This window comes from Sinocyclocheilus rhinocerous, unplaced genomic scaffold (genome assembly GCF_001515625.1).
Source record: "Sinocyclocheilus rhinocerous isolate Xijiao unplaced genomic scaffold, SAMN03320098_v1.1 scaffold444, whole genome shotgun sequence".
Classification (NCBI taxonomy): domain Eukaryota; kingdom Metazoa; phylum Chordata; class Actinopteri; order Cypriniformes; family Cyprinidae; genus Sinocyclocheilus; species Sinocyclocheilus rhinocerous.
In genome coordinates, this window is record NW_015645540.1 from 583,229 (window position 1) to 597,621 (window position 14,393).

The window sequence follows — 14,393 nt, forward strand, 5'->3', positions numbered from 1 at the left end:
AATTCAAATGAACTAAAAACGAACAATTGCTTTACGCCGAATTGCCGCTATTTCAAAGTGAAAGTAAAATGCGCACGCTGCTTTTACAAGCTATTTAAAAGCGAAGGAAAGCGAGGAAAAGAGGGAACGCCCTGCCCCCACGGTGATACCGGTATTACCGGTGTTGTCACACGTCGATTAACCGGTGGGAACATTTCCTCACCATCACAACCCTAGTTCTTTCAGGTGCAATATAGTTTGTAGCAATTTCCTTGCATGTGAGGCCATTTTGGTGCAACGTGATGATGGCTGCACGTGTTTCTTTGGAGATAATCATTGCTAACAAGAACACAGTGATTGGAAGAGCTTCTTCCCTCCTTTTATCAGTCTGCTCTTACAATCTAATTAGTATGATAGTGATTTCACCAAAAAACATATGTGATGCATGCTGTTTGCAAACTGCAAATGAGCTTTTTGCAAGCCAATTCTGAGTGCTTGGTTTTGGAGAATGCTGAAAGTGCTGGGAGAAAAAAAAGTGCAGCAACTATACTCTGTGTGTGGATATATGCCTGGTTATAATACCCTTCTCCATTTTATCATTATTTAATGAATTACTGATTGTCAGAAAATGTACCGTGTTGGGGAAAAAAATGCTACCAACTAAACCATTACCAAACACTAGCTAGCAATCATAAGCTAGCACGGAAAGCTTAGAGTAAAAGATAAGTTGAGAACAGAGTTCACAAACATATTATTTAAATATTGGTCTTGGAACAACATCAGATTTTAGGGACATTACATTAAGGGTTAGGTAATGTTTGGGGTTTGTGTAAGAATTTTTTACAGGACCAACAAAACATGTTGACTCAGGAATGCCTTACTCTACAAAAATCACAATGAGATTGGTTTCCCCATGAAGTAATAGCTAAAAAGAGTGACAATGACATTTAAACACATAACGGAGCTCTACAACAGTGCAGACGTAAAGTGTCTGGTTAAATTGGATTGTGGGTGGTTAGTGAATAACATTTTGAGCTGAAATACAGCTTGCAAAATTGGCGCAGCTATTTAGTGAATTCCCCCCTCAGAGAGGAGTTTGCCTTAAGTACTTAAAAGTTTGATAAAGCGCTCTCTGAGAGCCAAAGGGAATGCATAATCTTACTTTTGGTTCCTGCTCTGTGTAATCTCACTGCCTGAACAGCAAACCCAAATCATTTCTTCATTTTTGCCAACAATCAAAAAGCCCTAGTGACCCTCTCCAGTCCGCTGTTTCATTCCTTTCCTCATCTCAGCTGCTTTCAGGCCAAATCATCTCAAAAGGGACCGAGACAAGAAAGGAAGTGGAAAGATGCTGTACTCATCGACTCTCACTCTCACATGAGAACGGATCAGTGTCTGGATCTTAGTGGCCCCTGAAGACAACAGGCTTTGATGTGCACTACCTTCCTTTATGTCCAGACCCATCTCACTTCACAGAAAGAGAAAGCCCAAAAAGATTAAATGAAGCACAAAAGGGAGGAAGGGGAAAAAATGAGTTTTTTTTTATCATTCTGCCATACCTTCATCGCAACCAGACGTGATGCCAGAACATGAGAGGTTTGATCAATGGCCTACCGGTTGCTCTCCAAGAGACCCCCTCCATTCAAATCATTCCCTGTGCTAGGGAAATCGTTTTACACTGGAGGAAAATTAGTTTTCTCATCACAGAACTTGGCACCAGGCACTTTTAGCAAACGTAATTTTGGAGGAAGGAGGGTGAAGAGCCAATATGGATTCCCATAGTGTCTGCAGAATATGGACTGGTAATTCAAACTTTTACACAGTATGAGGTGCTTAAAATCTAGAGAAATCAGTGTTATTCATTTAGTTGGGAGGTTATCGCTCCTTGTGTGATATAAGCTCCCGCTTGCAGCTCGAATCTGTCCTCAGAAATGGAATTATGAGTAAAATTTTTAATTAAAGGAACATCATCATTTACTCTCATGTCATTCCCTTCCTCATGTTATTTTCCTTCTTCTGTGAAACACAAAATAAAGTGTCAGGAAGAGTTGCTCTTTTCCAAGCAACAAAAACTGGTGTTGATTTTTACTGCAAAGCACCAAACAGGCTAAATGCACATGTCAAAACAGTTGTCCATATGACTTGTGCACTGTATTTCAAGTCTTCTGAAGCCATACAATATATTTATCTAAAGAATGGAAGAAGGCGGAAGCAATTTTTAACTGATTCTCCTTTTATGTTTTACAAAATAATAAGGGGCAACAAGCATATATCTCCACTGATAGCAATTCAAAATAGCAATGCATTCTCAAAATCTTTTTTACATATATTTTAATACAAATATTTCATTTATTAAAAATTAAAAATGTTTTACCGAGATCAGAAGTTAATCAGTAATAATAATAATAATAATAAATAATAAAAATAGTATTTTTACTACTAAAATTGTTGTCAGGAAATAGAGTACTAGTTATCTTAGTTTAATCAATCTACACTTCTTTTAGCCCTGTTCTGCACAGTTGACAGAAAAAAAGTGCACTAATGGTCATGACAATCAAGATTCACATTTATTTTCTAGAGACTGTGCTATGACAAGTACATTTCTGCATGGTTTAAACTACAAGAACTATATTCTGATCCTTCATGTTTGTTACCTTATGTAAGAGATCTGAATGAATCAAAGACAATCAACTGGTCTTCCAAAGGGTCATCTAATAATGATAGAAATATTTCTTTACATACAGTACACACACAGTTCTTATCCATGCCTTTAAAGTGAGCAGACAACGTCTACCCTGAGTAGAACATTTACTATTAGAAATTATCTAGGATACCTAAAGTTTTTGTTGTTGTTGTTGTGATACAGTGCAGTACAGCAAGCCACCAAAACAAGTGTTTTGAAAAAGTATAATAACATCAAATAAGAGACATATGATACTGCAAGTAGCACAAATATGCAAGGAAAAAAATGGTGATTGGCTCAAAAACCTTTGTGGCCAAAAATAGAGTGCTCATAAGCACAGATGGTTGCAAGCAGGTCGCTTAATAACAGGGAGGCCTGCACCAGCTGAGCAACTGCCATTACGATGAAAGGGAATTTTAACAGATCACTTTCTTCAGGTACTATAGACCTCCTTTGTTATTTCAAAGGCATCAGGCATCATAATAAGTTCGCAGCTAATGTGCTTCTAAGAGCTCCTGCGAGATGAATTCTGCAAAAAAAACAGGTCAGCCAAATAACAAGTTACACATTTCAGGGACCAAAATGAAAACACACAATATTAAACCATAAAAATTGCTAAATGAAATGTAACGCCAGGTTCTTTACAATCACGCCATCAGTCAGGAGCTAATTAAACAGAGCCGGGGGATCTCTAAAGAGACCTCAAACCAGCAATGGTTTAGTTTCTTCTCATCTGCACACCTTAAGATGTTATTAAATTATGCTTGCAAATGACGTCTGGCTGAATTCCCAGTCTCTTACGGAGGTGGAAGTGTCATTTTAATCAGCGCTAAGGCCACGGTGGTGGACATTTTCGAGTTAGGAAAGCTTTTAGGCACCATCGGCACTAATCAGAAAATGCTGTCAAATCTTATTGCATTTAGCTACAATCTCAAGTCTAAATATTCAGTATTATATGCATGTGTTGTTATAATCACCAAATACCTCTTGAAGCGTTTATTTCAATCCTCTCAGGTGCAAGTCAAAGATAATACTTCAAGAGTGTTTTCTTGAGTTATTAAAAGAGACCTCACAGGAATATTTCTGTACTCCACACCATTTAATTAGCATGTAATATATATATATATATATATATATTCAATTCAATAACTGAACTGATAAGCATACTGTCACAGTCAACTTTGAGAAAGCTAGCTACTCCAGGGTAGGTCGGCTTCTTAAATTCTTCGTAGGTAGCATAAACAAAGACCCAAGGCTGATTGAAACAACATCTATATCTCAAAATATATCTCAGAGGCAAACGTGGTACACCATGCAAGAGATATATGCAGTAAACTACACTTCAGAAAGAGAAAGCATGGGGAAAAGGCAGAGAGAATCGACAATGATGCTCCCCGCAGATCCAACACATTCTCGTTATTCTAATTTGGCTTTCACCTCGAGTTTTTGGAAACACTTCTCAGTTTTCAAACACAAACATTCTTCGAATAACGAGAGATTTTGGCAGCAAAATTGAAGTCGTCACCTCGCCGACAGTATGGATGGATTCAAAACAAAAACTCTCTCAGCTTTCATTCTTTCAATTATCACCCGTTCCTATGATTCTAATGGTTTCTTTTCCACAACATATAATGCTGACAACCTGGGAAGAATAGAGGTTGCTTGTGAATGTCTTGAAAAACATCTGGGGACATATTTTGGATGCATCCCACTGGGCCACAGGATGCGTGCAAAACAATAGTTCACACTCATACAGACAATGCATTTTCAGCGTTCGCAAAGCATCATGGGAAATCATGACAATGCTTGGCTCAGCCGCTTCAGTTTGGTTCCTTACTAAAAATAATAAAACAAATGGGAAAAATTAGCAACATGAAAATGCATATACAGCATTGCAAAAAATAAAAATAAAAATGCAAGACTTCCTAAACCGATTGATGTCTACAGAAAGTCTGAATGTGATTTTTTTTTTTGGCAGTTAGAACCTCAGAAATTGTCTGCCCAAGTGTATAAACTATGATGAAACTATGTGAGTAAGAGAATCATAAGTTAGTAAAATTCCTCAGTTATGGTTCTCGACCCTCAGGGATCACTGAATGCAATTCCAAGGGAGGACAGAGATAGAGCACATTGTTCATTCACTTCATGTAGGGCACACTCTCATTCGCGCACATCATAACAAAACCCAAAATAATTCTTAGATTTTCATCCACAGCTGACCCTGAAGAGAACAGGCTTGAAACTAACCATTTCACGGTCCAAAATTTAGGTGGTTGAGTTACTAGGGTTAAATTTTCAGGGCAAATAAGCTATATTTTTGAAAAAAGGTCACAAAACACTTTCGAACAGGAATGAAAACAAATTAGATCTGCAAAACATCAAATTAATTATCATTACTGCAAGTCTGATGACAGTTATACGATCACCCGACAAGGTTGTTTATATAAAACGCATCTGCTTAAATGTTCCTCTGCTCACTTTCCTTCCTTTTTTTCCCTTTTTTTCAGGCTGCCTGTTTAAACCGCCCCCTAATCTGCTTTATTAAACGTCTTCTAAGCATCTATATCTCAGATTAATTAACATGAAGCATAGAAACTAATTACATTTATCATTTAGAAAGCCTACATAAAAAACGAAGCATCTTTCGTTGTTATTTATTTACTTACGAATGTGTGTAGAATTGTAGGTCAGATCCAAGTAAATTTAACCTACCATGCTTATTATGAATTTGTCACGAAATATGATATACATGACACTCCAATCAGCTCTTATTCATATCAAGCAAGTGACCCTTGTGGAAAACAGACTGAGCTGAAAATACAAGAAGTGTGATCTTTTGCATCATGTACAACACCCTTAATTTTAAATGACAACCTGTCACACCTTAAAGAGGATTGTGACCAGCACCCCAATTAATGCGGTGCCAGAAGGTCGCCTGCATTCCTTTCTCTAAACAGACGAAAACAGGATTGATGTCAAAGCCTCCCGCGCATAACTCACAGTCTGACGTGGAAGAGGTGAGTCGGACAGAGAAAGAAAGACAGAAAGAATGGGAGCGAGAAGAATTACAGAGAATGACGGATTGAGACGGAGGGCCCGTTTTTCTCTGCGTCTCCCTGGCAGCAATCTTACGTTTGTATCCATTGGCTCCCAGTGAAAAGGCAGTGAAATATCACCTGTCACCCAATCAGAGCGCAGCACTCATTTCCCAGTGATGCTTTAACAACAGCTGCAGTCCACCATTAATATGTCATTGATAAATCAAAGTAACGTGCACAGGACTTTCCAAAAAAATAAAGTGGATGTAGAAAATGAATGTTGATTATGTATAAAATGAATGTATAATTTTTCTCATTATTCTGAAAGAAAGAAATCAAACGTGACAGTTTATACGACATTTATAATGTTACAAAAGATTTCTATTTCTTTTGAACTTTGTGTCTTCTAACAACTTATTGTGGTTAGGAAAATAAGCCATCAGAGTGTTATCCTGGATGCCTAAAATGTTTTTTCCTTCAGATCTCAATATGGTGACATACATGTGAAATATTCCTTACATTAAGCCATGAAAAACAAAAATCATAATGCATCTTGTTTTTTGTGCTAGGTTCAGTTTCACTACACTGTAAAAAATGACCGTGATTTTAACGGTAAAAGACTGTAAGATCAACATATATGATGCTTTGAAAGACGCAAAGATTTGTAGAGTGTCAATAATACAAGAGGAAAAAACTGCTAAATAATGCCATTATCCTAAGGACAAAATAATTTTGTCACAACAATAATTATAAAATATATTTGTTACATGATTTTATATATTTGCATTTGAAATGTCATCAAAAAATATAACTGCATGGTCAGTAAGTAATATTTTGACACCAGATTAGGAAAACAAAAGGACAGAGAGAAGTCTGTCCTTTCACCGGAAGAATGAATTAAAATTTACAAATGCAATAATCAATCAATCAGTCAATCATTCACAAGATCAATAATATGCATTTAGAAAAAAAGTATACTTTAAAGTTTGGTATTACAGAAACAAAAACACACTTATCTAACATACTGCAAAGATAATCAATCATCACCGGTAGTCAATGGTGATGCTGTAAAAAAAAAAAAAAGCATGTCAGATAAAAGATTCCCCAAGGTATGAACAACAAAACTTTATCAGCTGCACAATACACAGCATGCTTTTCAAGTGCAAGCAGCAAAAATAAATATATAAAAACCAGTAAAGTGCTTTGTTCCAAGGCTGCAAGAAAGGAGATTAATTATAGCCATTGTCATTTAATGAGCTGTAGAGAGTTACCTGTTACAATGCTTCCACACATTCCTCTTTGCGTAAAAAACAAAATCACTTTATTTAATTACTTTGCATCTGTCAAGCCACCACTCTCCCCACATCCTTCCACTTCATCTGAACAACTTGCACTTGAAAACCAGTGAGTCGGAATCTGTCTTACATAAACAACACGCAAGTCATAAAGCTGTGCTGTCATTCATTGCTCCGTGAGAGGTGATTGACGCTCTAAGGTGTTGACTTCTTCTCTTCGAAAGCCAAAGCGCACAATGTACGAGTCATTTTCCAAGGTTTATTGAACGCTCGGCCATGGAAAGGGCAACAAGATCCACTTACACAAGGGCTGTGTGTCACCACAACAATGGAGATAGAGGCAGGAAGCACACTTGGAAATAACAGGAAGGTCAGGCGGATCTGTCTCCATAACAGTGCAGAAAGCATCGACTAAATCTCTTTTATATGAGCACTATGCTGCAATACACATAACATCTCGCACTCAACCACCCTCACTTAAACACAAGAGGAATAGAGAACCAGTACTACTGAAGAACCAAGCCATTGTTACCATCCACTCCTGTAAATTCCAAAATAAACCTGGATGTTCTGGAGTGAGCTTGTGTGTTTCATAAGAATAGATTAGATATGGAAAAAGTAGGCTGCAAAGTTAATCAAAATGATCACAATCGTGATTAAACTGCATAAAAGCTGCCATGTAATTAAAAATATCTCAATGGCCACATCTGTATTCTGCATGTGCTGCATGCTTCAAAATTAACCATTGGTAGTACTCTAATGGGATGTATTGAAGGCATTGTCTTAACAGGAGTTGTTGGAAAAATGGCTAATAAAAATGTATTTAAATATTATACCATTTATAAATCAATGTTATGAAAAATTATTAATATTCCAATTGACTGTGTTCCAAAAATAATTTATAAATAGCATAAAAGTACAATTCTTATTATATAACTCGATTACATCTAAACTGGACAAAGATCTTGTGTGAAAAAAAAAAATCATTCAGTCATAGAAAAAAGTATTCAGTAATTAGAAAGGGAAAAATGTACAGTCATGATCACCAAATAAACCCCAAAGCAAGGGCTTATTGCAACTTAAATAAATAGATAAATGGACAAAAAAAATGTATTTGATTGCGAGAAGAAAAAGGATGTGAGACACATGAAACAAACACAGTGCAAGACACTGGCTACAGGGACAACAGCCATATACACCTGAATGCCATGACTGACCAATCAGGATTGAGTATTCCATAGCGCTGTGTAATAAGTTAGGCAAGTCGTATACCTGCATAAGGGACAGGGGCGTCTTTGTCCAGTGCGACCAGAGGAGGGTCGAGCAGTACAGTGTCCATGTTCTCGGTGATGACACCATGGTAGGACGTCTCGATCCATGGTTTGTGCTTATTCACTACAATGGAGAGAGAAAAGAAACAGAAAAAAAAAGATAATTTAAATTCTGAACTAAAAGTATTTCCAAGTTTCAACAAACATCTCCTAAATAAGAATAAAAAACACAATAGTCAGAGTCTTTTCTCTCTGTTTTCATGCAAAGAATAATGGCAATCGATACGAGTCCAATAAGCATGGGCTGTTTGTCCCAATTCCTCAAATGGCAGCTTCCCTGTCTTCTACAACACGTATCCAGGGAAAAACCCAAATTTATCTGGTCCTGGCATACTCTGTTGTTCCTGCATTTTTTACCGTGGCTGCTGTATAGCAAGAGATACCAAAACAAGATGCTAATCAATGGATGACACAAACGCAATCTCCAACCTAATGAAAGGAAAACATCCGTGCAAGAGTCTTTGTGCATTAAACAGCTTGTACGCAGTGTTTACACTTCTCAGAAACATCTACATGCTATTGGCTCACTAAACTCTCTGTACACAACTAATGCCATGTTCAGTAAGTAACACAACTGTAGGGATTTTTAAGGTTAATTCAAAATCAGATTTTCAGTCAGCTCATTTTGTCTAAACACTTAAAATCCACTATATTATTGCATAACTTCCTAGGCATATGGTGGAAATGTTGGAAAAACAAAACATTAATGTGGGTCATGAAAAGCAATGCGTTAACAGCAATGGCCCTCTTGTAATCAGAAATCCTCCCTCATCATGAGTTAATGGAGTTTTAGATTAGTACTGGCTATTCAGTAACCCCTCACGTGGGTCAGTTCGAGATCCACCAAAGCAATTAACGAAAGAGTAAATTAAACCATTTCACACTTGTGGAGGACAATCTAAACAGTCAAGTCTCAAAGAAAAGTCCTCCTGAAAAGCTCAGTGTCCTCATAACGCATAAGGCAGGGAACAAATCGTCTGATTCAGATGGCCAGATGATTAAACCAGCTGACAATGTCATTTTCAAAGACTACAATCTTGCTTTCAATGAGTTTGTGCCATTTATCTCTCTTTTCCTTGCTCTCTATTTAACTCAGACACACTTACGTGGACAAAACTACATGTTTTTTTCAACGTGATCTTAAGTCATATGTATTTTACATAACGTGGTTCTATAAAATGTACATTTACTTACGTTTTTACAGGCACTAAAACGTACAATACTGACGTATTTTCAGCATTTAAACATACAAAATTGACGTATTGACGACACCTAAAAATGAATCCTTATGAATATTGAAATCGCTGCATTAATTTTATTAGTTTTTAGTTGTCATATGAATTACCTTGTTTTCAGTTGTATTATTAAATTGTTTACTCATTTACTTATGAAATGATAACATTTCGTTTTGTTGTGTGATTTCTGCTGCCAGCTCGTTTCCAAGAATATGCCTACATAATGTTAAACACGACTTCACTTTAAACCTTAAAATAAATAACACATGAGACCAGGCTGGGGTTTTTTCACTCATGCACAAAGGCACACACAAAGAAACACACTTTTTAAAAAAAAAATCATGACTACTATCAAACATCTCACTCACTTTCTCACTTGAAAGTGGCTATTTGAACAGACGCAGATGAATAGCCGGGTTGTATCTATCTAGCTGTGTTACTCATACAAAGACACCTACCTCAAGCTCCAGAGAGGCAAACAAATGTGTGTTGCAGATGTATGAAATAAGAGGTCTGATTCAATGCAGTCTGATATTCCCATTCTGTAGAAAATGAATAAAAATGATCGCAAAAAGGCTTTCATTTAGGCTACGCAGCTTGCATGACACCTCAATACACTAATAAAAGCTTGATTCATTAGGTAAATATTTTTATATTATTAATATATTTATTTGAGTGTTTCATGTGTGAAATGTCACAGGCTGGGAAAAACATGTGGCTGTCATCATGTACACAAGATACAGTAAATAACTGTAATTTGGATCAGTTACTTTCTATTATAATAATACACCTTTTCAGGCTCTAGTCACTGCAAATTCACATCGAACTCTCTCGTTCTCACACCCTCTCTCTCTAATAAGGTTAGTGGTGTCACTAAGAGCAATATCCCTACTCTGTAATCCCTGAGCTATTACCCATGAGATGTCTGCAGCCATTACACAGCATTAGAGCTCCGTGATGGAAGCTAATTCAATGTGGACTTTTCTCTTCCATCCGCTCCCCTGCACTAGAGAGCTCTGCCTCATACACAGCCAACAAAACACAAGACATAATGGCAGATGCATAAGCGTACACACACACCAAAATTTAATTCACATTTACCATTAAGGAATACAACCACTGACAATTATGTTATAAAAAAAAAAGAAGATGGACACTCTTAAACTGTTAGCGAAACGTTGACTTTAAAAAAGCTTTAAAATACCATAAAACTCTTTAAAATACTACTACTACTACTAATAATTGCTATTATTAGTAGTTCTAAAATTTAACTTTACTCACAAAGTGCTTCACATAAATTAAAAACAAACAATTAATAAAATATCATGAATAAAAGAAACCAAAACTAATTAAAAATTAAAAAGTCAAATATAAAAAATATATAATATATTAAAAAATAATATATAAAAATAAATATAAAATATATAAAATAATATGTAATATATATAATAACAAAAAAAATTTATTTGATATATTTACTTTTTAGAAGAAGAAAAAAATATTTTAGCATCTTCCTAGCATCACCCTCCAGTCGGTTCACTCATCTGCCTGTGAGCACCATCCAAATAACCTGAATTGAATTAAAGCAGGTGAGCCCAGAGTGAGGGAGGTAGAAAATTCAGGTCGGGTCTTACAAGAGGACAAGAAAGGGGCTATTATAGAATCAATTATTTATTCAGCTTGATATATAATTATTCCAGCATTTCAAGCACCTGATAAAATGTTGGGAGGAAGTGAACGTTTGCAAATCTACTTTGACCCTTTTTCAACCTGCTATAATGAAAATCCCAGTCAGCATTCCAACGGTAATTAAACTTGGGGACAGCCTGCAGAATAGATGGTGAATTTTACTGCTCTCCCAGTGTCACGCAACAAGCTATTAATTTCTGACCAGTGGACACCGTAACATTACATTCGGCTCATAACATTGGAATTAAACAATAATCGAAACATAGGTGTGGGACCCAGAGGGGAAAAAAAGTGCTAAAGCCAGAGACCAGCAGAGAATGACTAAAGAGAGAGAGAGGAGACCAGCAATATTCATGAATACATACTGCAGAGTGCATTACAATGCCGATTTAGCACGTAGTGTTTTTGTATACGTGGTGTAAACAACAAAAACTGCAGTTAGGACCAGCTAATGGACCTTAGCAGAAAAACAAGTGTTCTTAAGGCTCATTCACCCTCTTCAATAAGAGCATCCTGTTCATAACAAGCTACACTAGAGGATAAAGAAGCCATTAGCCAAATAGCTGGTAAACACGATCTGTGATGGCCGTTGTCTTGAGACAAAGTCCAAGGACTTCAACTTAATCAAAGTCAAAGATCAACCCCAGGCCAGCTAGCATCATCTGCTAGAGCCAAGGAGGGTATTAGTAGAAAATTGTTAATTAACATCCCTTGCACTGTGCAAATGACCAGTACATTGGCTCTGATTTGGAAAAAAAGTACAGAAATGACTATCAGGAAGGCAGTAATTAGCCACAATGACCTAGCATAATCCAATACTAACAGGAAGGAGTTTTCTGGTAGGGGCCGAAGGGTAATTTTCAGATACATTAAGCTCAACCAAGCCGCATCCCACACGTCCACAGAGACGCACTTCTTATGCTTGCATCACTCGTCTTTAATGCTAATTAATGAGGTCATAATCTCAAGCTTTTTCTATGGCAAGCAGTCAGATTTGCAGGTCTTCAGAGATTTCTCATATAGGGGGCCCAGTTGACTAAATTAGCGTTTTATCATGCTATTTTATAGCACAGCCATTAAAAAAATGTTTGCATATTGAGGACTGCTTGAGTTAATTAATGAATGAACAGATCGTTAGGACTGTGTGGTGTCATTCTTGGACATCTGGAAAGCATCGTAAAAGGGTGTTGGGTATTGAGTCGGTGCAGAGGGAGCAGAATGGTGGATTTTACGGTGACCTCTATAAAGGGGGTGAAAGAGTCGAATGGGTTTTAATGTTTTGAATGTTCGGTGGTGGTTTCAGTTGCTCTGGCTAACCTACACAGTCTCCATTAACCCTTAAATGCATACCTCGGGTCTTTAGCGACCCGGGACATCATTCTCTACCCTCTCCCTCCTTCATTTTTTAAAGTTAGACATCAACTTTCTTAGTATTCCTCAATCTATTCATTATAAACAATATAACAAGAAAAAAATAGTACAATATAAAAGAATGCCTGTTTTCTGATTAATTTTTTGTAAAAAAGTGTAAACTGCCATTTGATGCTGGATGTGGTGAATAAGCTGCTAGTGATCAAAATATTGAATATGAAGTCATTTAAAATGATAGTTTTGAGAATATGGTTGAGATCATGAATGTGAGGTAGATGCTGAATGTACTGTGGAAGTGCGCTCTGACGATGACAGCGATGGTAAAATCATCTGCTCAAATTGAACCCTTATAAGTTTCAAAAGGAAACGAAATATGCTTTATTTAATTTTTTCTGTAATTGTTCTTAAAATATCAAGAACATTTTTTGCTATTGCAGCAGTTAGAGGTACATCCGTGCTGGATATATAAGTACGGGTCGCTAAAGACCCGAATATGTAATAATGATTGCCGAAACAATGCATTTAAGGGTTAAAACCCAGTCAACACGTGAGATCATGCGATAATCACAGTGACATCACACGATCCTCATACTGTGATCCTCACGGTGTGAGTAATAGGTGAAATCATTGTGAGTTTACATGATCCTCATACTGTGATCCTCACGGTGTGAGTAGTATATGAAATCATTGTGAGTTCACACGATCCTCGTGACATCATTGTGAGATCAAATTGTTGACTGGGAAGTGATATATTATAAAAATGGCTGTGGCAGCAAGTCCTCATGCAATTTTCTGTGGTTAAAATGTCATAGATGTTACCTGGTGGTGTGCAGCAAATTCTCCAAGAAACGAGAGGTGACAAGTTTGAGACCAGCTTGTGTCATTTGCCAATCATTCCTCCCCTCTCCACATTAAAGTAATTCCTGTCAACACTACATGAGCAAAAGTGAAAAACAAATGTGTGATTTGGAATGTGCCTTAAAGGGGTGGTTCAGAACTTCAGTGGTTGTTTTCTAGGCTTGATTGTGTTTATGGGGTGCAGTCTAACGTGTTAATGCTTTGTTTTTTTAAAAACACATTATTTTTCACATAATTTACCTTTATTCCACACCGCTCTGTCCCTTCTCTGAGAAACGCGCTGATCAATTTCTTTTATGAAGCCCCTTCCTCAGAAATAGGCGATGGGCTCTGATTGGTTCACTAGGAACTTTCAGCTTCGTAACTTTGCAGATATTGTTTATGCTCAAACAGCAACATTACACACTAACTAACGTTAAAAAAGTGAAATTGCAATGAACCACCCCTTTAAGCCCTGTTCACACTGAAAGACGCATGTTCTCGTCTCTGACAGTTGGGATGTTATTATAGGTGTTCTCATTCATGGATCATTCTTTTTTTTTATCTAAAAATCTTAACAAACCCAAACTTTTAAACAGTAGTGACCAACAAAAGACACTTCATATCAATAGGAAGTGACACAGATCATGTGACAGACGAAATTCAAGTAAAAAACTTCTCTGAAGTAACTCAGGAACAAGCTGAAAAAATTAAGCAATGAACGAACTCGTGAACTTTCGATTCAATCTCTTTAAAGGGGTCATATGATGGGATTTCAAGTTTTCCTTTCTCTTTGGAGTGTTACAAGCTGTTTGTGAATAGATAAGATCCCTAAAGTTGCAAAGACTAAAGTCTCAAACCCACAGAGATATTCTTTATAAAAGTTAAGACTGGTCCACGCCCTCCTAAAACGCCTCGTTTAAACACGCCCCCAC

At 36.9% G+C, this 14,393-nt stretch overlaps 1 protein-coding gene across 1 annotated transcript in view; it reads right to left on the bottom strand.

Moving 5' to 3' along the window:
* Positions 1–14,393, bottom strand: part of LOC107706338 (calsyntenin-2-like) — a 223,520-nt gene that overhangs the window by 109,625 nt on the left and 99,502 nt on the right. The window contains exon 2 of the mRNA XM_016510011.1: positions 8,268–8,390. Within this exon, the coding sequence (XP_016365497.1) occupies positions 8,268–8,390 (123 nt within the window). The remainder of the gene's footprint in view (positions 1–8,267; positions 8,391–14,393) is intronic.